Source organism: Hibiscus syriacus, unplaced genomic scaffold (assembly GCF_006381635.1).
Source record: "Hibiscus syriacus cultivar Baekdansim isolate YM2019G1 unplaced genomic scaffold, ASM638163v2 tig00113124_pilon, whole genome shotgun sequence".
Classification (NCBI taxonomy): domain Eukaryota; kingdom Viridiplantae; phylum Streptophyta; class Magnoliopsida; order Malvales; family Malvaceae; genus Hibiscus; species Hibiscus syriacus.
The window spans coordinates 3,639,446-3,665,757 of NW_024063444.1; the positions used below are offsets into that span (position 1 = coordinate 3,639,446).

The 26,312-nt window shown below is 35.4% G+C and overlaps 3 protein-coding genes across 6 annotated transcripts; 1 reads left to right on the top strand and 2 right to left on the bottom strand.

The window, feature by feature from the left end:
- The first annotated feature begins 2,393 nt into the window (after window positions 1–2,393).
- Window positions 2,394–3,819, top strand: LOC120185677 (F-box/kelch-repeat protein At1g80440-like). Its single transcript, XM_039189840.1, has one exon. It carries the CDS (start codon window positions 2,487–2,489, stop codon window positions 3,546–3,548), a length of 1,062 nt encoding a protein of 353 aa, XP_039045771.1. The 5' UTR covers window positions 2,394–2,486; the 3' UTR covers window positions 3,549–3,819.
- A 4,626-nt stretch (window positions 3,820–8,445) lies between these two features.
- Window positions 8,446–15,117, bottom strand: LOC120185858 (protein MLN51 homolog). Of its 2 annotated transcripts, XM_039189961.1 has the most exons (12): window positions 14,413–15,111; window positions 12,509–12,611; window positions 12,201–12,403; window positions 11,292–12,103; window positions 10,695–10,809; window positions 10,224–10,346; window positions 9,436–9,491; window positions 9,309–9,366; window positions 9,121–9,190; window positions 9,006–9,039; window positions 8,770–8,856; window positions 8,446–8,663 (listed from the first exon to the last, which is right to left on the bottom strand). In XM_039189961.1, exons 1-9 carry the CDS (start codon window positions 14,919–14,921, stop codon window positions 9,163–9,165), a joined length of 2,007 nt encoding a protein of 668 aa, XP_039045892.1. In that variant the 5' UTR covers window positions 14,922–15,111; the 3' UTR covers window positions 8,446–8,663; window positions 8,770–8,856; window positions 9,006–9,039; window positions 9,121–9,162. The 2 variants fall into 2 exon arrangements, with proteins under 2 accessions (XP_039045892.1, XP_039045891.1); XM_039189960.1 differs by lacking the exons at window positions 8,446–8,663; window positions 8,770–8,856; window positions 9,006–9,039 and having other exon boundaries at window positions 9,051–9,190; window positions 12,201–12,402; window positions 12,505–12,611; window positions 14,413–15,117.
- A 2,701-nt stretch (window positions 15,118–17,818) lies between these two features.
- Window positions 17,819–20,731, bottom strand: LOC120185859 (nuclear pore complex protein NUP50A-like). 3 transcript variants are annotated; one of them, XM_039189964.1, is made up of 3 exons: window positions 20,614–20,731; window positions 19,115–19,599; window positions 17,819–19,033 (listed from the first exon to the last, which is right to left on the bottom strand). In XM_039189964.1, the coding sequence occupies exons 2-3, from the start codon at window positions 19,542–19,544 to the stop codon at window positions 18,171–18,173; spliced, it is 1,293 nt and encodes a 430-aa protein (XP_039045895.1). In that variant the 5' UTR covers window positions 19,545–19,599; window positions 20,614–20,731; the 3' UTR covers window positions 17,819–18,170. The 3 variants fall into 3 exon arrangements, with proteins under 3 accessions (XP_039045895.1, XP_039045893.1, XP_039045894.1); XM_039189963.1 differs by having other exon boundaries at window positions 17,823–18,063; window positions 18,168–19,599; window positions 20,614–20,724; XM_039189962.1 differs by having other exon boundaries at window positions 17,822–19,599; window positions 20,614–20,724.
- Window positions 20,732–26,312: the final 5,581 nt, after the last annotated feature.

Here is a 26,312-nt window from a genome sequence, read left to right on the forward strand (position 1 = left end):
CTTGCAATGAACCAAAGGAGAAAGCAGTTTCTGGAAGACAAAGCCTTGCAGGTGTTAATAATACTAAAAGCTCAACTTGCATCTTTAAAACTCTTTGGTAATTCTGTTGGAATGAATAGCTGAGTTCTTTCTTTCTAGGTTCCGGTACAACATTGAATGCAGAAGGGAGTAGACAAAGAAGGATCGGGTCAAGACCTTTGGAATTCTGGAAAGGTGAAAGATTCTTATATGGACGCGTACATACAAGTGAGTACCTTCCCTCATGTTTTTTCACTATGCTAGGAGTTCATTATGCCGTTATAAATTAAAATATCAACTGCCGTGCTTTCTGAAGAATTGCTAATTTCACCGAAACTGTTATTTAAAGGCGGATGTTTACTTCAAGAGTTTGTTTTAGTTTTATGTATTCTAATTTGTAACACACCTTATGTCAAACTGAGTTCTACCAGACTACCAATAAGAAACTATGTCATATAGTAAATCCCTTCATTTGGCCTCAGACACAATGTCCAAGCATGGCTATTTTTCAATTTGATCTGCAATGAGAGGCCTTGTCTTTGTACAGGTTTGGCAACCGTAATCAGGATAAAGTATGAATCTCCGAATAAGGGTGATGGTCTCAAAGTGAAGTCGTTTGTATGAGATGAGTACAAAGAACTGATTGAACAGGCCGCCAGGTTTTGAGATGGTCGTAATTGTTGTTTACCGACCATGAAACCGGGTTGCAAAGTAAGTTTAGCATACTTTGATGAACTGATCACTAGACACTAGTTCCCAGGATCTCTCTCTCTTATTCCATATATGTATGTTGTGCATTACTTGTAGATCTAGTAGTGATATCTGTTGTGGACAATATTGTTCCATGTGAAAATTTATGATGATCTTTAAGAACCGAAAGTTATTTACCTCTGGTTGTTCAAATTGTTCATTTTCTTTTTGCTCATATTTTCTTAAGTCGTAATTTCTAAACCTATTAAGAGTACTCATTTTTCTCTTAATGCCACATTCTCTCTCCCTCAAGAATAGATTAAGATTAAATTTAAAACTTATATAAAAATTTAAAATATAATAATGTGCTTGATACTTTACAAAACAATTTTCGAAAGCCCAATTGCGCGAAATAATTCTTATCCATTTAAGTGATGTTTATCTCTTTCCCTTCGTCATCCAAGTGTGAACAGAAAGATATCAATTATTGCATGTGTTTCCAACTAGCATGTTGAACAGTATAACTACTTTTGTTCCCATCGTTTACGGAATGTTTCAAATAAATGTACTTGCCATTTTTAATTTTTTTTTGTTAACATATCATTACTAGTGACAATATAGTATTTAACGAAATAATTGATTATTTAATTAATATTTTATACATTAATTAAAGTTTTATTGTAAACAATAGGATAAAATATCGACATTTTTATTTTTCATTAGGTGAAAACTGGGATTGACTAAGAGAATAAAAAATTGGAAATAAATAACTTTAGGGGTTAAAATGAGTGTTGTTATTCTTAGATGTCTCGGGTTGAAACGATTGTACTTACATTGTGTACACATTATTAATAATTAAGAAAAATTATGAACGAATGTTATCTTGTAATCATCATTGATAATTTATTTTATCTAAAAAAATTCCGAGTATAAAATTATGATAGGTTTTTCCTTTCTCGATCAGATGTGTGTTAAATAAATTTTCAGATTATCCCAAGCAAAGGAGGGGTGGTTTAAAATTGATGGGATTCAATTTATTGGTTTGCACTTGAATTATTGAAAAGATTGCGCAGAAAATAATTCTCAAGCAAGAGCAAGAAAATGAACCAAATCAAACAAAAGAGGTTTTGGGTTCAGATCTCCTCCGATCTATAGTAGCATAATTTCTTTTTCTTATTCTTCTGTGACAATTAAGTTTTGGTCTCCTCTATCTTAATTATTTAATTTATTTTTTAATAAAATAATTATGTGTATCATCACTTTATTAGTTTGAATAAAATTTTAAAACTAATATATATGCCAAAAGTAAAAAAAAAAATTGAGAGTAAAAAAATACTTTAAAAGATCGAAATATAGAAAATATAACAATGATGCTTTTGTTAGAAAAGTAAAAATATAGTGATTAATATTGTAGTTTACCCAAAAGTTATATATATCCCCAGTTAGTAGCTTGTTAATAAACGATATTCAACAGCACGGAAGCCAATATAAAATGGAGTACTACTCTAACAATACAACTTATGCAAAACTCCAATAAAACAACAAAAACAGGAAACCAGCGACACTAAAAGTGGCACAACAAAACAAACGTCCAATCATCCAGTGGTTCCCCATAATCTATTCTGTTCCTGTCTTCACTTTATCTTCTTCTTCTTCTTCTTCAACTTGTACTCATCCACCTTCCCTATATATTAACCTCTCAATCCTTTACTCTCTAGGAAAAAAAAACCATCTTTTCTTTTCTCCCAAACAAAGATTTTCATTCCATTTCTCTTGTCATGGAGCTTATACCCGGTCTTCCTAATGATATTGCCCGCGAATGTTTAGTTCGTGTCCCATACAATGATTTCTCCAATATTGCATTTACCTGTAAAGACTGGAAGCTCGAAATTCATTTGCCTGAGTTTTTCCGTCACCGAAGAGCCGCCGGGTGTAGTAAACATGTGGTGGTTATGACTCAATCCCGAGTCGACCCGGATAGAGATTCCGGTTTGAAATGCCAGGCTTTGCCTCTTTATCGGGTCGTGGTTTTCGAGCCCGATACCGGTGACTGGTGGGAGATGCCTCCGGTTCCGGGGTGTTCCTATGGGTTGCCGGTGTTTTGTCAGGTTGTTGGAGTCGGGTTAAACGTTGTGGTGATGGGTGGGTTGGATCCGGATACTTTTGATGTCCGCGACGAGGTGTATGTGTATAATTTTCTATCGGCCACTTGGCGGCGCGGGGCCAACATGCCGGGCGTGAAGCGGGTCTTCTTCGGATGCGCGTCGGATTCGGATCGAATGGTGTTCGTTGCCGGAGGACATGACGGCGACAAAAACGCGTTGAGATCGGTGATGGCGTATGACGTGGACACTAACAAGTGGGTCCAATTGCCCGATATGGATAGAGAACGTGACGAATGCAAGGGGATATTCCACCTCGGAAAGTTCCACGTCATCGGCGGGTATTGTACAGATAGGCAAGGCGAATTCGAGAGAAGTGCCGAGCTGTTCGACGTTGCCACATGGCAGTGGAGCCCACTTCAAGAGAACCTCTTATCTCTCGCCACGTGTCCTAGTTCTTGCACGGTAGCCGACGGATCACTATACATGTGCCAAGGAGGTGACGTGGCAAAACTCGAAGCCGATACATGGAAACCGGTGGCCGGGCTACCGGGTGAGGTATGCAATACGGCTCTTGTAGCCGCACGGGAAGACAAACTGTTGGTTATTGGTTCCTCCAACTTCGGTGAGCCCCACACCGCTTACGTGTTGAATTTACAAAGTTACACGTGGACAAGAATAAAATCGACGGACGAACACTCGGGTCATGTTCAATCCGGTTGTTATTTAGAGTTATAAATCAGTTCGGATATTAAGGTTCTAGTCTCCTACTTGTAACATAATGAACAGATGAAGCACGGGGGGTTTATTTTCCCATTTGCGGGATGAGGTTGATTGTGAATTCGAGTTCGGATGGAGTGTGTGCCACAACTTAGTCAAGGCTAATAGGATAAGGTAATGAATACGAATGTCGTTTTCTCTTCGAAATCAGCACCATCTCGGAGAAAAAGCGGAAAGATATTAGAATAGGATGAGAAGAGTGGAGATCTGGGCGCCAACGTCATTGTGTAACGTATCACTTTAAAAAGTAAAAAAGAAAATTACTACTAAAGTAGCTGAATTAGTTCAAAAAATCTATTGCAGTGTCCATTTGGGGGAAATCAGTCGGGCACCTGGATTTCTTCTCACCTCGTTTTGCCCTTTAAAGCAAAACCATCCATGGTTTTAAGTAGAGCTTGTTTAATACTACTAATAATCTTCATTATATTTATATGATCGTAACAATTTTGCTGGTTCTATTATCATGTGTGGAGGTATATTCGGAAATGGCATAAGATATTTTAACATCATTTTATTATTAATTTAAAATACTTAAAAGTGATATTATATATTCAAAAGACTCACATTTATACAATAATGAATATTAGAATATCCTACAATCATTAATGTTCGAACATGAAACCTCTAGTGAAAACAACCATTCTTTTAATCATTAAAGTCACTTAATTTGTGCTTAACGTGATTTTTTTAATATTTCATAAATTGGGGTAGAGGATGCCTCTATAAGAGTTAAAGTTGTGTTAATACAAAGTCACAAGTACTTGCTCCTTTCACAATTGTTGGCTCAAACGCTCAACTAGGGGTGTAAACAAGCCGAGTCGAGCTCGAGTATTGCTGAGCTCGACTCGACTCGAAAATTTTAAAATTAAGCTCGACTCGACTCGAAAACTCGCGAGTTTAAAATTTTCAAGCTCGACTCGAACTCGAAATCCTGAACTGAAGCTCGTGAGCAGCTCGAAAAGGCTCGAAATGAAGAAAAAAATTCTTAAACTTAACTCGATTGAAGCCTCAAACTCGAACCTGAACCTTAAATGCATGAAAATCTTAATGTATTCTCTTTAAAAAAATCAATACATAAATATTAATATTTTTAATAATTTTTTTTAAATATAATCTTGTATATTATATTTTCGAGCTGCTCACGAGCTTTTCGAGTCGAGTATCAAGTAGCTCGTTTCGGCTCGTTAAGAATTCGAGTCGAGCTCGAGCTCGAGTCGAGTCCATTCGATCCGAGTATTTATCGAGCATTGATCGAGTTGATCTCGAGTAGCTCACGATATGTCTCGTCTCATTTACAGCCCTACGCTCAACAAGTCTTCGGTTACAACAACAACAACAAAACCCTATTCTCATATGTAATGGGATATGGGGAGGTAGGGTGGTAGGTTCCCCCAACGCCAGGATTGAGAGCAGCTTCCGTGGAAGACCTCCGGCAGTCAGAAAATTAAAAATAAAGATAAAATGCAAAATGCATGTATAAATAAATACATAGTTGAACAGTCTTCATATGCAGTCTTCATATGTTCGTCTGTAATGGGAAGTAATTTATTTTTTAAATTATATGTACTTTTAACTAGTGTACATATAATTATTTTTTATAGTTTAAATGTTTACAAGATAATATCAATTTATTTTTTAAAACTAATTATTAATACGTATATCTTGTAGATATAACTATTCGAACTTAAATCTTTTAAAAAGTACAATATTTTATTTTATCACTAAGATTACTCAGTAGATTCATATAGACAACTATTTTATTTATGTCATTGCAATAATAAAATATGTGGAAATTATTTAATATACAAAATATATAAAATTAAGTTTATACAATTATGTTTATTTCTTAATGAAACCTGAAAATTTTAAATTTTAAATCATAAATCTTAGAGTCTAACTATTAAATTATAAATACTAACGTCTAAATAACCACATATAAGACACTCAAATTAGAATAGATATAATTATGTAAATTAGATTTTACATGGCCTATCTATAAGATAATTTCCTTTCTTTTATAATTTATATATACATTTATTGATTTTATATTTTACAAATAAAATTATTTTTTGATATACTTATAAACATAATCTGTTTATTTTATCCTAAATCAGAATCAGAATCCAAAATAAAATAAATGATATTAAAATAGATAAAGTCTATAAAATAAATTTTACACAACATATATATTAAAAATTATAAATAAAATACATGCAACTTTTTAACTTTAATTATAAAATCTAAAAACTTCAACTCCCAAATATATTGGATAGACTTTTATGGCTTTTTTAACCAATGAAATTTAGAGTTGTTACTGTCAAGGGAAAAAAAGCGTAGGGATTAAAATGACACTGATGACAGTGAAACATACACTTTTTTAAAGTTTAAGCAAAAATACGTACGATGTTTTTGTATTTTTAAAAAAATTATTGTGGGTATTGTATTATTATTTTTGTTTGGTTTTATAATTCATAAAATAAATTCAATGTGATCTTTGACCAACGTTTTTTGTCATTGACCGTTACAGTTCTAATGTGAAAGTTCACAATATTAACATGACAGTCCACGGTGGTTGATAATGTGGCAGATGACATGGCAGATAAGTTAAATTTGTTACTCAAACATGGTAAATAGACTATCATGTCAGTACTGTAGATCATTATGTCAACACTGTGAACGGTCACATCAACACTTTGACAGTCAAATAAAAAAATATTGACTAAAGAATCACATTAAATTTATTTTCTGAATTGAAGGATTTAATTAAAAAAATAATAATATGATAATCAGATCAATTCTTCTTTTTCGAAAGTATAAAAACATATGATGCCTTATTGCCAAAAATATATTACTCATTTCTTTTTCTCACTTCATTTTCTTGACTTGTAAAAAGTGTCATAATTGATTGCAAGTTGTCCGGATGAAGAACCCAGCAACACGTTATTCCTGCTTCATATTTCCAAATTCAAACCCTACTTGCTCAACTCCCACAAACCTTTTATCAAACCTTAATCTATGCCTTAAATCATTTTGCACTCTCACTTCATAAATTACAAGCCTTATGCTCTCCCAAATAAAATCATTTTCATCATTTTTTAAAAATAATATTTTTGCTGATTTTAGTTTTTTCATAATAAAAATTATAATACATTATAAACAATTATCGTATACACCACAAGTGGAAAAAAAACTTCATTAGTGACTTTAGAATGTGACCATGCGTACCAATAATATATTTCAAAATTATTCATAATATTTTGAAGGAAAAAATATATTTTGTATACGCAAATGACATATATTTTTGACAAATAAGTCTTCGATTAATTTTTATGGTTTCTTTTAATCTTTTTCCAAATATATTTTCAATAAAAGTCTTGCAGTGCTACAATAATAATTTATGGACTTCTTTCATGTGATTAATGAATATTGTTTGTATTAAACTAATGTTTTTTTTCAGAAGCATGCGATATAGTAAGACAATACCGATTTGAGTTTCTTCATGTTTATTTAGTCAATTGTGTGTGTGTGTTTTATAAATTTTATGTCACCATATTATTAAGAAGTTGAACTTTATTGTGTAGAGACTTAAACCGATATCGTCTTGCTATGGTGATTAAATCTGAAAAAAAATAAGGCTTTTAATATATGAAAAAAATTATTGAAGGCATTAATCAAGGTTGCATAAAGGGAAAGACTTGAGCAAGCGGCGTGGTCTTTGGATTATGAAATGCTGTAAGAAAAACGTGTTGCTGGGTTCATCTCACAATTTCACAAGCAACTATGACACTTTTTACAAGTCAAGAAAAAGAAATGAGAGGAATCTATATCAAATACGAATATATCTTACTGCATCGATAAACGAATCACAACAGATGATCAAACTATTGAAAGAAATGATAGGAATCTATATCAAATACGAATATATCTTACTGCATCGATAAACGAATCACAACAGAGGATCAAACTATTAGAAGACCACAGACAATCGCAAATCAGAATTGAGCGTCATGAAAAACTATACCCGAATGCAAATAGCATAACCAAATCCAATTTGATGGTCCAAATTAAGAAATATCATCATAATAACAAATAAGAACCATCTTGATCTGTCGAGGCTACATCAAATCCAACTATAAAAAATTAAACAAAAATAATAAGCAAAACAACCGATAAAAAAACTGAAATACTATCAAATGTATAAAAAATATACCATAAAAAATTATTAAAAAAAATAAAAAATAAAAACACAATATAAAAAAATAAAAAATAAAAACAATAAATATCATCGGTCCCAGACCAACGACAAAATTAATGCCGACATCAGCCAATAAATGAAAGGAAGAGAGAGAAAACTAAGATTAATAAATCAATTGATATAATTGTTACTCCGTATGTATAAAATTTAAGAAGATATGAGTTCAAATTTTTCCGATCTTTGGATGAACATAGATCTGGGTAGTTTAGGCATTTCATTGAGAAAGAATATTATATTTTTAGTCTATAATTTAATATTATAATTGAATTTAAGAAAATTATTTGTCACGCAAGTTGAGTAATTAAAGTTTACGCGAGCCTATTTATTTTAAGTGCCTGTTAATGGACATGTACCTTAAATGATAACAGAATAAATGTTAGACACTTTAATAAAGAAAAATTAGATACCTAAAACAAATATAAAAATATATAATTTGAACACTTGTTCTTTAATTAAAAAAAATACTATCATAAATGCTCCAAAACAAATAAAAACCCTAAGGTTAAGCAGGGACCTTAGATGGTGAAATCAATAATATTTAAGGTTGAGTGCTACACAAATTACATATAACCAAATACACTGATTAAACTAACGAATCCACATGAAAGCAGGATCACACTCTCAATAACCGGCCTTGAAATGAAAACAAGAAAAATATTTGATAATCTACTCTCAAAAACCAGAGGCAACCACTTACGTATGCTCACCGAAGAGAAATAAGAACACCATCACCATCAATGCAAACGTCATTTCTTGCTCATACTTTTATGGAGAAGCCTGCCTAAATTTCTCATAAGCTTCATTACAAAATCAATCCACTAGAAAAGGAAAAAAAAACCGTTTATGAAACAATAAAAGCAATTTTAGGAAATTTGGCATTGTAACTAAGAAAAAGATTAGCTTCTCTAATATATGTATTCATACCGCACACTAAACATGGGAATGCCACCTGTCAAGCCACAATAATATTCTCAAACTGAAGTAGCCTGAGCAGGCATTTCCCATACACAACTGCCACAATATGAGAGAGGTTTAGGATTTAGGGTTTAGAATGATTGAAGGAACAAGGACAGCTCCAATTAATGAGAAAGGAAAAAAATAAGCACAGATAAAATACTAATTCTGAACTCATTTAAGCACAAAAATGCACTAAAACCCACCTAAATGCACGAACAACAGGGCTCGAAGAAAGGTCTGCACTGCCAAGTAATCCACAAATAAGAAAATTCCAAACATCCACAAAAGTAGTAAAAGCTTTCATTGCACATTTTTTACCTTTATCAGTTTACAGAGGCAGGCTCCATCTTAAATAATCAATCACTTGCTAAAGCTCATCTCTGAATATCTGCATGGAAATGAAGGATAAGCAAATAAATTCACTTACTTATAGCAGATGATAGAAATAGATGGGAATTTTTTTTCCTGAACTGGTCAAAAGAAACAGCTTATGAGTTTCAACTTGCCTGCGAGACTGCTTATTTGGGTTATTTTGTTGTTGTCCAAGTTCATCACTCGCAAGCTCTGCATAGGACTTGTTTAACAGCCAATGCATATGAAATGGGACAGGTTTATGATCAGAAATTCCCTTACCGGGTTTCGGGGAAGGCTTCCATTCATTATTTGGTTTGTTAGAAGTATTTTCTTTGCTGCAAAAGAAGGGTGATTAAATATTTTTAAAATCAGCAAGCAACAAAAAATACCACAAATGATTTGTAAATACATAACCAGTTACACTGCCAGCATCTTTAGATTTCATTAGTTATTTTGCCTTACTCTCCCTCACACAAACCCTAAGAATATGGAAAAGAAAAGGTCTGAGACATTGCCCTTAAGGTCAATTATAAACATCTATAGATAAGGATACAAGACTTTTATCATTAAACAATCTACCGATAGAAATATTGCAATATTAAAGGAAACATCGGTGACCATTACGAAGATAAAGTAACATGAAAATCAAACCAATAAAGACTCCTTTAAAATATGTTTGAACAATTATTATCTGTTTAGAAGTCAATCCATGTAAAAAGGCCAATGGCTCAGTGTAAAGCGACAATACTATGATCCTCCAAAAGACCAGGCATCTCACACCAACTATATCGATGAGATTTCTACAAAGATATAGGTTAGATTGAATAAACACAACCATGCAAATAACAAAAACGCATTCAACTGAACTTAAACACGTCTTAATCCTAATTAAATGTGCATCTTGAAAAGACATTCCAACCAGATGTTAACCTGCAAGACTGATAACAAAAAGACATTCCAAACAAAGTCGATATTCCCATTCCCACACTGGCAAGCAGAAGGAAAACAGTGGTAACCAAGGCTATTTAAATCAAGCAGGTTGAGGAAACCCAAACTCTGATACTAACCCTGAGGATCCTGTTGTAGAAGTCTGCCCCGATGAACGAGTATTATAAGCCCCATCGAAAGCAAAATAAGGTGGACAATATGTTGTTCCTAGTGCGCCAGCAGCACCAGTTAGTACCGGTAGCCTAAACAAGAAAAATGAAAATAATTACTGCACTTGGCTTAAACAGATGAATAAATCAGAATAACAAGAATCTGAATAAACCTTCAAGATAGACTTAACTTTGCATTAATATTCAAACAAAAGTCCATGCTCAATGTGATTGACCACAAAAGGCTTATCTGGTAGCTATGGGGAGTCTGAAACACTAACTAATAATTCCCAAGTTATGTTTCATATTGGAGAGGTAACTACCTCCATACGACAATCAATTGCCCAGTGCAAGACCTGACTGATACATCACCCTTATTTGTCTACGGAAACTAGATATAATCCACAGAAGCAACTTTTCTACAGAAAAAAATTACTATACCATGTCATTTCTGAATTTCTCATTCCAAGTTGTGGCTGGGCAACATATCCCGGAAATGCCATGCCAACAGCAGGAACACTAAGGCCACTGGAGTGCTGGTCCCCAAACTGCATAACTGCATGCCAACCATTCAGGAAAAGTAGAATAAATTGAGGTTATAGATAAGTTTAATAGAAGGAATTAAGAAAGAAGAGATTAGTCGAGAGTAAAAATAGAATAATATAAGTAAATCTATGCAACTAAGTAGATAAAAGCTATTCCCAAACACCACATAGTATCGATTTTAGATACAAATATACTCAAACTTCAACCTCAAACCACCCCAGAAAAAGCATATCCCTAATCAAAACAACATTTAAGGAATTAAAACTCCATCCAGTCTTAACCATAAGGCCATTAAAATATTCAGATAAAAACTACCTCCGATATTTACTAAAATATTTGATTTAATTCATAAAAAATTCCAACTAACAGTTGGGACCAAGGAATTATTATGCACCACTCCAGGTAAGGAACTTCCCCCATTTCACATTTTACCTTCTATGGTTGATTATGTTATCAAGACAAATTGAAGGTTAAAAAAATGAAATGCTTTACCAGGCAAAAAGGCAGGAAAGTTTTGATCACCATGGCTTATAGACATATTCCCTGTAGTTCCAATAATCTGAGCTCCACCATACAGATAAGAGCCCCTTCCAGCTCCTAGAAGACTGTTTTTTCCCTTGCTCGCCAATGCACTGTCAGGTTTACTTGTGTCTGAAGATTCAACCTCTCCAGATTCATAGGAACTGACTGACATAGATGTTTCTGGCGGAGATGAAGCTCGAGACCCAATACCAGGATGCTGGCCCAACTGCTGAGCAGCTGCTTGAACAGAAAAGTAACCCCTGCCTTGTACAGGAATTCTCTGAACAGCATTGACCTGTGCTGGTGGAGAAGCTCTGTTGACTTGGTTGTGCTGTGGTGGGATATCTATGTCTCTATCCTGTACCCTAGATTGAGAGGGTTGACTACTATTATCCAATGAAGAACCAGAAGGTAGCATTTGCACGTTGGTCAATGGCTTCACAGAAGCTGATGTAGTGGAATCATCTATATAAAGCTTTGCCATGCTGAGAGAATCATGGGCATTCTTCCCTTGTAATGAATTGGATTGAAATACAGAAAAGATCTTATTTGTAACAGACTGGTGAAGATCCTTGCTGACACTTCCAGCTTGAACATCCTTCTTCTGAAAGGAAATGTTTTTCTTGGAAGATCCTGATGGATAAAAGGGTGGGGAAGCTGAACTCAAGCTTGATGCAAAAATATGTTTCTTAGCAGGATTTGATACAGTGTTTGCATTTGTTGCAGGTGTGAAACCTCTACTTGAATTGGCTTGTGAAATTTTCTCAACAGTCTTCCCAGAACTGAATTATTTAAATCATTCAATGTCATGCAAACTTAATCCAGGTAAGAAGATTAGAAAAATGAAAAAAAGAAAGAAAGATGCATATTAATACTCACAGTTTGTTCAGCACTGGAGGTGCTTGACTGCTGTTTTTCATAGAAGGTTCATATCTCCTAGATCCTCTCCCCCTCACAGCCTTAGGAGCCTGATTTTGATTGTAGCTTTTCCCAAATGCTCTAGGCCTACTTTCCCTAGGATAACCATGACTTGGAACCCGGTTTTTACTACGAACACGATATCTACCTCTAGAAGCTCTTCCCTGAATACGGAAAACAAAACATATCAGTAGGGAAAAGAAAAGAATCAAATGAGATTAGGAAAAGAAACACTAATCCTGCAAGTTGAATATGTACAAAGCCTTTACTTCTTTATACTGCTTTTCTTGCAAAGTCATCTCCTCAAACTTGTCATGTCCCCATTTCCTATCATTTTTGGATTCCCACAAATTCCTTCCACCACGCATTCGCCTAAAGCGCGCAAAACATATTAATACAAAATTCAGGACATTTATATAACTTTTTTTTTTATAGAAGTTGGAGGTCTCATTAAAAACTCCCTTCTTATTCGTTCACATACTTAAAGTATGTTAACGAACATTGGAAGGAAGAAAAGAGTACCTCAAATTTTATTGATAATAATACCCGATACAAAAGACACCACGGAATATCCTCTCATGGTGATGAACACCATTACAACAAACACCTTAACCTCATATAACCTCATACAAAGCCACAGTCTAATCACCTTACTTCTAATTACACCACCAGCAGTAGGAATAAAATAGTGCAACAGAACATAATGCAAATTAAAAGCAACACCTACAGCCATATGAACTAAAACAAAACCACAATTGAAGAAACAAGATCTAATGAGACTCGTCTTCTTCAGGAGCCCAAGAGTTTGGTTTGAATGAAGGCTCTATCTCATGCACCATGACCTTGAAGAAGTTGTCACCAACCTTCAATTCCACCATCGCATCAATTCTCGCATCAGCCTTTGTGAGGACTTGAATTTTTGCCCGATCAAAGGATGATGGAGAATGACAACTTTCGTCGATAGCTAGTAATAAACCCCACTTATCAGCAATGTTCTTGAAAGTATTCCAATTCCATGTGTGAAAAGGAACACCCTCGCAAACTAAACATTTATATAACTTAAATGGAAAAGGGAGAAGAACCCGTAAAAGATTAAATCTGAACCACTATTAAGCAACCATAGTGAAATTGTTAAGTTGTTAGTTCAACAGTCCGATTGATACGTCAATAATTGGATAAGAAGGCCAATATTTACAAAATATGCACACAAAACTATATCATAATTAGTCTTTACACATGCGAATACCCATACAACAATGATAAATGCATTAGAAAATAACGACAAAAATAAATATTTGGAGATATAAAAGCCTAATCCTGTTAGAATTTTGCATAGTTGTCACGGTATTTACACTATAGATGAAATTCATGTTAAGAATTAAAAGTTACTTTTCCCTACTCATAAGCAAACAAAGTCAAGATGTAGTAATCATAACTTATAAGCTATTAAAATGTCATCAAATATGCTGAGCATGACGTAGCATTTAACCAAATCAGATTACAGTTTCTCTGACATTGGGCCAGTCAGTGGTTTACAATAAAGGTCTTTACAACTAGCTCATGCCTGGATCAAATACGGTAGCTTTTAACTTTTAAGGTCTTAAAATGAATAGGAAAGTATCTGGGATGTAGGCCTAGTAGTTTAACATTAACCTAGAGTATTATCGCATTTCATGTTGCCACACCTCATCCAAAGCTCAACTGCTAAAATTACGTACTTAAATTTATCATCAGTCATAAATGGCTAGAAGAGTAAGCTCAGCTCTCATGCTCATTACAACCTTATATTTCCTTGTACCCAACAAATCACGGAATAATTCAAGGTTCAAGATAACAAAGCATAAAACAGCTGCATATAGAACATGGGCGTCATAGGCGTCAAAAACCTGATAAGCACACTGGTTGTCTAAATGAACCCACTTAAAAGTACATATAAAAGAAGTATATATGGCTTCTACTGTCTGCAAAGTGAAGTACATGGTGTGGCAAGGGAGCATTCCAGTTTCAACCATTACGTGTAAAAATAGGTATATGCAAACGTCCTATAGAAAAGCGCCACGTACTTCTCTATAAATTGCTAATTAATCCTAAAATAGCTATCAACATTATGAATTAGCATATCAATTTACACCTAGAAAAGCAAAAAACAAAAAACTAAACTAAAACTGAATACCTATGACGACCGCCAACATTGTCTCGAAATCTATCATCGTGCATATAAAACGACCCAGTAGTTGGCACAGCAAATGGCTCATTCTCCTTCTTTCCTTCTTCATCTTCCTCTCCCACATGATTATTACTATTACTAATCTCCACTCTCTCAGCCACATTCCTATTCCCATCATCCATCACTGCTTCTCCTCCAGTTCTCTCCACTTCCCCTCTTACTATTTCTATCTCCTCCTCGTCAATCTCCTCTTCATCATAATACTCTTCATTCTCCTCCTCCAATTCTTCTTCCTCATCATAAAAATCAGCAGCACCAACCTGACCGTCGGATTCATCGGAGGGAACCACAACACTCCGATCCATTATCGCGGCATTACGATTATTATTATCATCCACTTCTCTCTCGCCTTCCTCATCATCACTCGCCGCCTTTCTCCTCCGCATCGCCAGCGAACGCTTCACCTCCTCTGTATCACTCTCGTACTCCATCTCTTCTTCTCCAGCTGTAGCCATCACTTCCTCGTATAACCAAAGCCGCTAAAACTTAAAAAAACATTATCACGAAGCGAAAAACAACATTAAAAAACCAATCGCCTAAAAACTCGAAGAGGATCAGAACCCTAGGAGCTTGAAATCGGAAAAAAAACTTAAAGATTATTTCTTAATTTATATTTTCATAGGATAGGATCTAGGTAAGATGCGATTTTCAGGAAGAAATAGCTTTTTGGATAAAATTGAATTGGAGATTGCAGAGTGATGAGATACGGCTTTAATTTTGTTTCAGTATTTGGGCTTGGGGTTACGTGGAAAGTATAAGGGTATTTTTGGATATTCATGAGTTTGATCCTGATGCGACTGTGAGATCATGTTTCCCACATTGTCATATCAATTTAGATTGGGTTAACTATAAGAATGATCACTTATGTTTGTGTTTTATCTATTTTTGGTCACTAATTTCAAAAACATATGATACAGTCACTTTCGTTTTTATTTAATTAAGATATGAAATTAGATTGGATTAATTGTTGTTAACAATTAATAGAATATGTGTTGTGATAATTGGTATAATCACATATTTGGTCCCTGTTGTTTATATATTTTCTCAATTTAGTCATACTTTTAAGGGTAAATTACATGCTTACTCACTGGACTTTACTTTCTCTCCTATTTCACTCACCTTACTTTTAATTTTTTCAATTTAGTCATTAAACTTTAGACATTGAATTTTTTTGCTCACTTATTAATGACATGGATTATTTTATTATTTTATCATATGACATGTTATATTTTTTATTAGTATTTTAATATTATTTAGGGTTATAATAAAAAAATTAAAAATATTAAACTATACCCAAACCCTAAAACTAAAATTCTCACCCATCACATTCATGCTTCAACCATAGCAGTTAGAACCGTCGGTGGCAGCTGTTCCGGTGGTCTTCGATGATCGTTGAGCTTCAAACTTTACAGTCCAAACATTTTTTACCTCATGAACGCGAATCCACCCTTAGTTTTGTTGAAAAATGCCCCGATGTTAACGAATTTGTATTGAAATAATCTGACTTCCCTCTTTCTAATATCCATTGACAACCGTTAGATGGAGCCCAAATTGAGATATGTTGGTCCCTCTGTCATAGCGACATTTCTCACCGTTCGGATCTGTCGTCCTATTACCAGAGCCACGCCTTTTGAAAACCCGAAGGTAAAGATCTCTATTTTCTCTTTTTGATTTTTTTGCTAAATGGTTGATTCCTTGCTTCTTCATTTTTTAAGTTTTGGCAACACTGCCATGGTTGTTATCATTTGTGTTGATTGAGATGACTATTCAGCTCACTTGGTAGAGCATAAGGTTCTTAACCTTGAGGTCGTGGGATCGAGTCCCACGGAGGGTATTTCATAATTCGGAGGTCTTCTACGGAAGCTGCTCTCAACCTGGTGTTGGGGGCAGCCTACTATCTTACCTCCCCCTAACCCATTACATATGGGAACAAGGGATAACCATTTAGGTTGTGTTGATTGGTTGCTATCATTTTTAGGGAATGCCATGGTTGAGGGTCGTGAGAGATGAACAAGAGAGTGAGGAGCAGAGGTGACCATTTGTCAGTGGGAGGGTAATCGTCGGTGGAAAGGTGAACTTGTCAAGGGTGATGGTGGGTGGTGTTGTAGTTTGGGGTTAGAGTTTATGATACAATTTGAAAATTTAGGTATAATTTAAGGGTATAATTATAATTTTTCAATTTTATTTTTATTTTATTCATATTTGGTATTAAAAATATTAATAAAATATGACATGTCATATAAGAAAAATAATAAAATAATCCACATCATCTTCGAGTGAGCAAAAAAATTCAATGTCAAAGTTTAGTAAGCAAATTGAAAAAATTGAAAGTACGGTGAGTGAAATAGGAGAGAGAGTAAAGTTCAGTGAGTAAGCGTGTAATTTACTTTACTTTTAAATAAATTTTAACATAAAATATATAATTTTAAATAAAAATAAAATAAAATATTTTTAAATTATGTTAACAATAAAACATATTTAATAAGTTAATAAGGAAAATATTTTTTAAGTTAATATATATAAAATATTACGAATTAAAACATTTATATACAAAGGTACAAAATATATACACCATGTTGCCTATTTAGACCATGCAATGGTCTTGGCTTAATGGTCGGATACATGATGACATGTGGCATGACATATGACATCATTTGATTAAAGGATTAAATTTATTTAAATTTATTAAAAGTGTGACTAAATTGATAGAATATGTAAATAAAATGAATCAAATGTGTGATTATATCAAAATATTTAACTGCTACTAACGCAGATAACTCGGGGTGACCACATCTTAATTAAATAAAAACTAAAGTGACTATATCTTATATTTTTTGAAATCAATGACCAATAATTGAAAACCAATTGATTTCCTGTTCAAAGAATTGTATCAACTGAAACCCCTATTTGAATACTCATAATCAGTTAATCCCTGAAATTACAGAAAACGTTGATTCAACATACTGCCAATAATTGGCGTGGCAAGATTTAATTGATTAAATTAAAATAAAATAAAATTATTTGAGAACTTTTATAGATTTAATGGTACTTAAGACCCTCAAACTTTTCTAAAAAAATCAATATAATCCATGTGACTCTTAACTGAGGAAAAAATGAATTTGGTCTTTGATCCTTTAATCAATGAAATTAAATGTTGACTGTTATGACTATGATATAATAGTTTACAGTGTTGATATAATAATTCATAGTGTTGGCATAACGGTACAACTCAAATTACGCAATAATTGTAAAGCAAGTTAAAAATTGCAACAACAACAAAAAAAATAGTATCCATGATCAAAATAGTAATATTGCAGTACATACCATTGTCCAAAAGAGAGATACTGCTAAGGTCTGTTTTTGGTACTATAGAGGATCTATTACCAATAACAAATCCCTCAGGTACATATGAAATACATGGTACTGAAATTCTACATATTCATCCAAAATGAAAGGCGTTGCTTTCTGTAAAAACAGTCAAATGTTGCATACCTTGATCATGCTTAACTCCAGGATTGACACGAAAAAGGGGCGAAAAGAGTTCAAACATTCATCGGTTCTCTTGCACGAAAATGGACTGGGTTGATCTTGTTGACTCTGTTACATATAAGATCTTAAGAATCAGTAGCAATACCCAAGAAATGATCCTTTCTTCCATAAAGAAAAGGGATTACGGCAGACCGTGAGTTCGGGGCATACACCTTTCAATCTTCCGAGGCTTTAGCAGTATTTTCGGGTGTCTTCAGAACAACAGCTGTGTTGCCTTTGTGTGCTGTTGCCGCTGCACGAAACTCTTCAACTATAGAAGCATCCTTGAACTTCAATGCAAATGTAGACAGCCCTTCTTTCTCTTCACCTTTACTATTCATGCAGGCAAAAGTGATACCTCTCTTGTCCATATTTGTTAGCTTCATATCTGGATAGAGCCTTGCGTTTAGAATCAATCTGTAATTTCCTCTAGCTCTCATGAGTACCCTGGCTCCTTCCGTCCCGGCTGTAGACACATTCACCTTAAGTTCTCCCTTACCGCGCTCTTTCCATGCCCCATCTATGAATTCGAACAGCACAGATTCAGCTGAGAATACCACTTTCTCATTCTCTTCTCCAGTCTCGACTGGAACCTCTGGCATTGCTTGAAAACCACTTTCCTCTCTCTTAGAAACAACTGAAGTCCCAAACGCGTTTAAGAGGGAAGAGGAGTTCCCGTTTGTTGAAAGACCAAAACCAAAAGGCTTGTCATGTCTCAGTCCAAAGAGCGGAACAGAACTAGTAGAACCATCCTTTGAAATAGATCCAAAGGAGAATGAAGAAGTCGAAAATCCAGTGCCAGTAAGTCCAGTGAAGGCATTCGGGCTACTTGAAAGCAGTTGGAATGAACTCAATGATGCTCCTTCTGCAGTTGCATCTGTATTTTTACTACTCTTACCTTCGTTGTCTGCATTTCCAGTCTCATCATCTTTCTTATCTACATCCTTGGTCTTAGCATCTCCTGCCGATTTTTCATCATTGGCCTCCTCTCGAGTTTCTTCATTTACAACAGCACTGCCCTTATCATCAGTATTTTCCTTATCAGCAACATCTCTGGAAACTGGTTCTTCCTTACTTTTGGACTGTTCAACATTGTCGATTTCACTCTTTACAGAGCCAGGATCCTTTTCATCGGTTTTCTTTGACTGCTGATTATTTCCCTCTTCATTCTTTTCAGATTTGTTAACATCATTTTTTCCATCTTCTGAACCTTCTTTCTGATCCACAATTGCTGCTTCGGTGGTATCCTCGGCAGTGGTTGCTTGGTATTCAGGGGGTCCACTAGGTGCAGCAGGACTAATGGTTGGTTCTGCAGGGGGGACCAATCGGATCCCAGAAAAGGGATTTGAGGAGGCAGTGGCTGTGGTTTGATTTCTGCGAACTTTGACTATTCTTCTGTTTACCAAGACTTCATCACTGGCCCTCTTAAAAGTTCCATTCTCTTGTTCAGAAGAATCTTCATCGTCATCAAGACCAGGATTATCACGAGAAATTTCTCTTCCGGCAGCCCTCTTCTTTGAAGGTGGAAGGGCATTTTCTGCATCCCCCATTGCAGATAAGCTGAGAAACTGAAAGTTGAAGACTTTCTTGTGCAAAGTAGGAGAGCTGCAGATCATTGGAAACAATATATATCCAATTAAATGATCATAAAACAAATTAACATGAATCTTGCGGACTTATAATTTCTCATCCAACCATAATAACCAAACATTGCAAAAGTGTCTGCAGGAATAGTTGCAAGCACATAAATAATAAAATAGATGCTCAAGAAGGTGACACTCATGACCAAAATTTGGGTGTTCGCAAAGGATAACCGACAAACAGACGTGCACTACCCCAAATTTCCATAAAAACATCCACAAAACACATGAACAAGGAATAGAGCATGGTCCAATGAAAAAATAAGCACATTGAAACAAACATTAGTTCACAGAAACTCAAAATGTTATTACTAAAGGAACCACCAATAAAATGGAATAAATATGATCAGGTACAAACGACTTTTTCTCCAAATTAGAAATGGAAACAGAATAGAATCCAAATTGTCTTGAACAAATTCCCTTTCTTCATATACATGCATAGAAAACATAACAATCACTACCTGATCATATTTATAAAAGACGACTGATCGTTAAAGTACCCAATCATATAAACTAAATTAGAAATGGAAACAGAATAGAATCCACTATGCTATTACAATCCAAGGGGCAAACAAAAGGTATGGTCAAAAACTGAAAGCTAAACATTGCAAGCTAAACCGGGGGGGGGGGGGGGAAGAAGAAAAAGGCAAAATTTTTCATGAAGTCCCAGAATAAAGGGTTTAACGCTTGCAAGCGTAAAAATAAGAAATAATTATGTATCTCTAAACATGAATCCTCTAAGTAACAACAGAAACTTTCAGCTAAACCATAGACAAAATAGAACTAATGGAATTAACTTGTAGATATATTCTCGCTATTTCTTGAGTTTTCAAGCAACCGAACAGGAACCTGGCGTTTGTCATGAAATGGGAGATATTCAATAACATGAAAATTTATGTTCTTTAAGAGCCAGGAAAAGAAGAATTTTAGAAGATGTGTCGTCAAACAGAAAATAAAGGAGGGATGGATTGGGACTTACATGAGAGCAGAAGAAAAGCAGACCCAAAACCCTAGCAACAGAGAGACGAGAAGGCTCCAAAGATTATAAGCGGTTTTATTATGATATTATATTTTCATTTTCATTTTGCAAATACGGTTGAAAGGTTCGGAGTTCGGACATGGAAGAGGAAGAGTAGAGGAAAGCATCTCAATTTTGAGTTAAATTCTCGGGGCGATTTTTCTAAGAAATCACCGGTGATTAGTATATATATCGACTTAACACTGATCAGATTATATTTCTCGATCTAACACCTGTAACAGTAAAGCGCGCCCTCTGAAATGCGTTATATGTTGATTTGGCGTCACGTGAAGTATAGCGCGCCCCTGTACCACGCTATACGTTGACTGGGTTACACGTGGGGTATAGCGCTCCTCCTGCTCCTCGCTATATGCCACGTAATGGTATAACGCGGATCAGTAGCCGCGCTATACGCCGTACCAAAATTATATTTAACGCGGTCCCTGATCCGCGTTATATAATAATTACATATAACGCGGTGCAGGTACCGCGCCTTATATGTTTATAAATACCTCTCGTTCTCGCATCTCTCCTCACATCTCCTCACATCTATCCTCTTTTATAAATTAATACAAAAATTCTGTCAACGAGTAATAATTCTGGCAATCTTCTTATATTTGATTTAGAAGTTCGTGCGATTTTTCGTTATAAGGTAATTTTGTTATAATTTTTTAATTATACTTATTGTTTATTATCATTATTTGAAAAAATATTATACTAATTATTTTTAATTAATTTTTATGTTTGTAAAATTGAAAAGCGGGAGCATACGTCGAAATAGTTTTGTGGTACAGGTAATAATATAAAATTAAATTATTTAAATTATTTACGTTGATGTGTAAAAAAAATTTTGTGTTATATTTCCGTTCATATATAATTTATTTAATCAGGTTTGTTTAAGTTATTTTTTTTGCAAATATAATATTGTCGCACTTTTAAACTCAAAGAATGGCGCGACTTTCAGCTATTGTTTATTATTATGGTGAAATTCGAGAAGATGAAACCGGCGTTGTTTTCGTATCAAATGAGCATGTTAAAATATCATTCAAGAGAAAATAACTCTTGAGGAGCTGATAACGAGGATCTCGAGAAAGATTCATGTTGGAAGTAACAGAAGAATGTTGTCGTTGCAGTACAGATTTCCAACATCATTGTTGCTATTAACTTATACAACGTTCGAACAATGATAATTGAAGCTCAAAGTAATTATTTAGACGCCGCTATTGAGATGTATGCATATTTTGTTCAAGTGCGTGCTGTTCGGGGTCAATCTTTAAGCTCACACTATGGGTTGGCTGAACAAGTTGATCAAGTTGACAGCCCGACTACAGTAATGTGTAATGATTTTAATGCCATAATGGGGAGACATTCATCCGCAACTCCTTACGATATGTACCGAGGTGGGTCCACGAACAATCCGTATGGAAACACCGCGTCCAGTTCAAGGGGAAGGCATTCATCTGCAAATTTCTTTGACCATATGGAGATGTCATCGACACAACCATCTGTGCAGTTTCCATTTGACACGATGACTTCAAGCTCCAGGGGGAAACATTCGACTGCGAGCTTTTTCGATCTCAATGTCGATATGCCTTCCAGTTCAAGGGGAAGGCGTGCAAGTAGTAGTAGGTTCTTCGACCTAAATGTGGAGAGCATGGAGGAACCATCATCTCCACCAGAAGAACCGCTTCATGAGCCTAGTGCGGATGGTGCTGAGACTGGACTATTCATTCACCCAGAATCACCGCAATTCAACTCCGATGATGATGAAGTTTCAGGAAATGTGGCACAAACTGACCCTCCTGCACACATGTATGAAGCTGATTATGGTGCAATGTACGAGACAGAATTTGCGGATATGCCTCATCTCGGTGACTATGGATATTACTCATCAAAAAATAATGGTGAGTTATCTTTAGGCATGGATTTTTCAAGCAAAGAAGAAGCGATGATGGCTATCAAAAATTACATTATCCGTAATTCTGTTCAGTCTAGAGTCAACCGATCAACGACTGAAAAATATGTATGCTACTGTGCCCGACGCGAAAACAGATGCAATTGGATGGTTCGCGTATCAAAAATGAAGAGGAAAAACAACATATGGGAACTAACAGTATACAACGGTCCTCACACATGTTGTGCTGGAGGGGTCAACCAAGATCATCCTAACTTGGACTCTGAAGTGATATGCCAAGCCATCATACCCATGGTAAAAGTAAGCTCTCATATAGCTGTTGCAGTGTTTATTTCAGCTATACAATCGCAGTATGGGTACACCGTCTCCTATAAAAAAGCTTGGTTGGCAAAACAAAATGCCATTGTCAAACTTCATGGCGAATAGGATGCATCTTACAGCGAACTTCCATGTTGGTTTAGGTTGGTGCGGACGTTGAATCCTGGGATAATTGTGGACTTCGAAACCTTCTATGCATACCATAATGATCGAGTTCTTCGCGATCGATGCCAATTCTACCGGGTTTTTTGGAGTTACCCACAGTGCGTTTATGCTGCCAAATACTGCAAGTCTGTGGTCCAGATCGACGGGACTTTCTTGTATGGAAAATACAAGCAAGTTTTATTATTGGCAGTTGTCCAAGATGGCAATCGCAACATTCTTCCAGTTGCTTTTGCTCTTGTCGAAGGAGAAGATACAGATTCTTGGGCTTTTTTCCTCCGAAATTTACGTGCACATGTTATCACGAGGGAAAATATCTGTGTCATTTCAGATCGCGGAGCTGGGATCAAAGCAACAATGGAGTCTTTGGGTCCAATATGGCAACCACCCTTTGTCCAACATAGGTATTGTCTCCGACACATTACTGCGAACTATCATGGAAGGCACAAAAAGAATGATGAGCATCAATTAATTGTGCGCATGGGTAAGTAAAAGCAAGTTAGTAAGTTATACATTTTTTTATCATTTTAATTTTGCAAAGAAAGCAAGTTAGAAAGTTATACATTTTTTGATCAGGTTACGAACTACTTCCTCGAACGTTTGAATCAATGCTTCAAGATTTGCGGGCATCGCTGAGTGTGAAAACTGTACAGGAGGTGTCTGTGTTGCGGCCATGAGTGATGAGGCTGAACCCGCCAAATATCCAACATATGAACCCCAAGTCAGATCTGCAAATATAGACCCATAATAGCCTCCAGGAGAAGTCACCTGTGACGGTGGCGGGGTCATAAAACCAGGTGAAGGCAGCGGCGGCGACATCTGGTAATGGAAAGGCGATGACGGCATCATATATGGCTGCGGTGGCTGCTGGGAAGGTCCTGCTGGTGCAGCTGAGGATGAACTGGAAGCACCTGCTCTCCGTCCACGAGTCGGGGGATAATGGTGTTGTGTCGGTGAACGTCTCTGTCGACGTCGCGGAAAGGTCTGACCTCGTGCATCCTCGGGAAGTAGAAAAGGTTTCCCGTTACTGTTGAACCACTCATAATAATCCTCAGCATACATCAAGAGGTCATAAAAAATGGGCTCTCTACGGGGAAGGCGCCGATGTCGATCCTCCCACAACACGACCCACCCATGATGCCTCACCAGCCAATCTGTATATGTCTTGCCGCGTCTATCTAAGTTATGCAACTCGTCCATATTGCAATGTGCTTCCGGAATTGGTTGAAAACAACCAAACTGCCGGAGCACGCGATCAGTGGAGTGCCACTCGACGGTCGCATAACAGATCAAAGGGACCATCGCCATCCAAACATCTGATGGACCCCTCAACTCAGGTGGGATCACCGCCCTCACAACATCAGTAGAATATGACACCCATTCAAACTAAAACAAATAATATATAATTTTTATCAAAATAATAATCTAATTATATAACTATAATCTAAAATCGATTTTTAAACATTAAAATTCATACCTGTGTGCCAGCCTTCTGATCGATTAGCACCCTAATTTTTCTAAATCATCAGGTAGCTCCTGATGATTTTTCCTATCAGTAAACCACCTATTCAAGGAAAAAAATTTGTTATACGTTGTATAAAATTATTAATATATAAATCAGTTTTATAATTACCTCAGAAGTAGTGGAAATACAAATGGGTTCTTCACAACAGGACATAAAAAGGGCAATCAATACCATGCCCAAGACTGCAGCAGCAGGAGACATCCGCCGATAGCAATATGTCTGTAGTCAGTGGCTCCACACATCTCCCCTGTACAGCAAAACCAAAACTGTCGAGCCCCAACTGAATGATCCGGCGAGACGAAAGTCGCTAAGATGTCGCAACCACATGCAGTGAACTAGGTTGCGCGATTTGTCCGGCATCAGCAAAATATTAAATAAAGTAAATACATAATAGTAAAAATATTATAAAATATACCTTAAAAAGATAGAGTATTTGAGAGAAATTTAGAGAATTTGAGAGAATTTGGTGTGATAAAAATGATTGAGGATGGGGGTATTTATAGGGAGGATGGGGACGTGAAGGGATGGGTATTTAGGGGTATAGCGCGCCCCCTGCATCGTGCTATACCCCACGTGTCAGATACCCAGGTATAGTGCGGATCAGGGGGGCGCTATACCCACGTGGCGCCAGATCACCGTATATCGCGGGGCAGGGGGCGCGCTATACCCACGTGGCGCCAAATCAGCGTATAGCGCGGTTCAGGGGGCGCGCTTTACTGCTACGGGTGTTAGTTCGGGAAATATAATCTGACCGGTGTTAGATCGGTAAATATACCGATCACCGGTGATTTATTGAGAAAATTGCCAATTCTCGGAACCTATTCTATATTTCCATTTACCTATTTTATTTAAAAAAGAAAATATCCTGAAGTACTATGATACGTAACAATAGTATTCGTAAATTAAATCTATATTTTGAATATAATTTTTTAAATAATTAACACAAAATTAACAATTTAATATCACGTAAAAATCATAAATAAAGATTAAAAAATTTAATCAAAACTTGAACAAAAATAGATACAAACATATTTGATCTTATCGACAAATAAACTACAAAAGGAGATTAACAAATTGAAAAATTGAAAGATCAATGACAAAACCGTAAATAAGAGAGTCGAGCGAAGTGAAAAACCTATTCACGAACGTAAATTAAGTATCCAAATTCAATATGAAAGTTCAAAGTAGGGAAGATCAATATGACAACAGATAAGCGTCATCTTGATCAATCGTGACGATGTCGAATCAACCTTTAAAAAAGATAAATGAAAAACATCGATCGACCGAAAACGTACTAAAAGACAGAAAACATATCATAAAGGCATATGGAAACGTTCCACAAACAAATATTTTTTGAAAATTAAAAGTAAGAAAAAAAATGTGATATATAAAATAAAAGGATAATAAAAAATCAGAAATCACAATCAATATTAAAATTAGTGTCGTCATGAGTCAAAAGATGAAAAGAAGAGGTATGAACGACACTTTTACAAATTAATCTTAAATTTTGAAAATGCATTCAAAGATTGATTTTAGTAATTTAAATGGGACTGGAATTTTTTATCAGTATGCTTTTTAATAAAATGGTAAATTACGCATTTATTACATAAATTATCATTTTTGATCTATTTTAGTACTTAAATTTTTAATTTTTTTAAAATCACACATAACATTTAGTTTTTGTTATAAAAAGTTAACGCATTTAGTACCTAAACTATCAATTTTGGTTTGTTTTAGTAC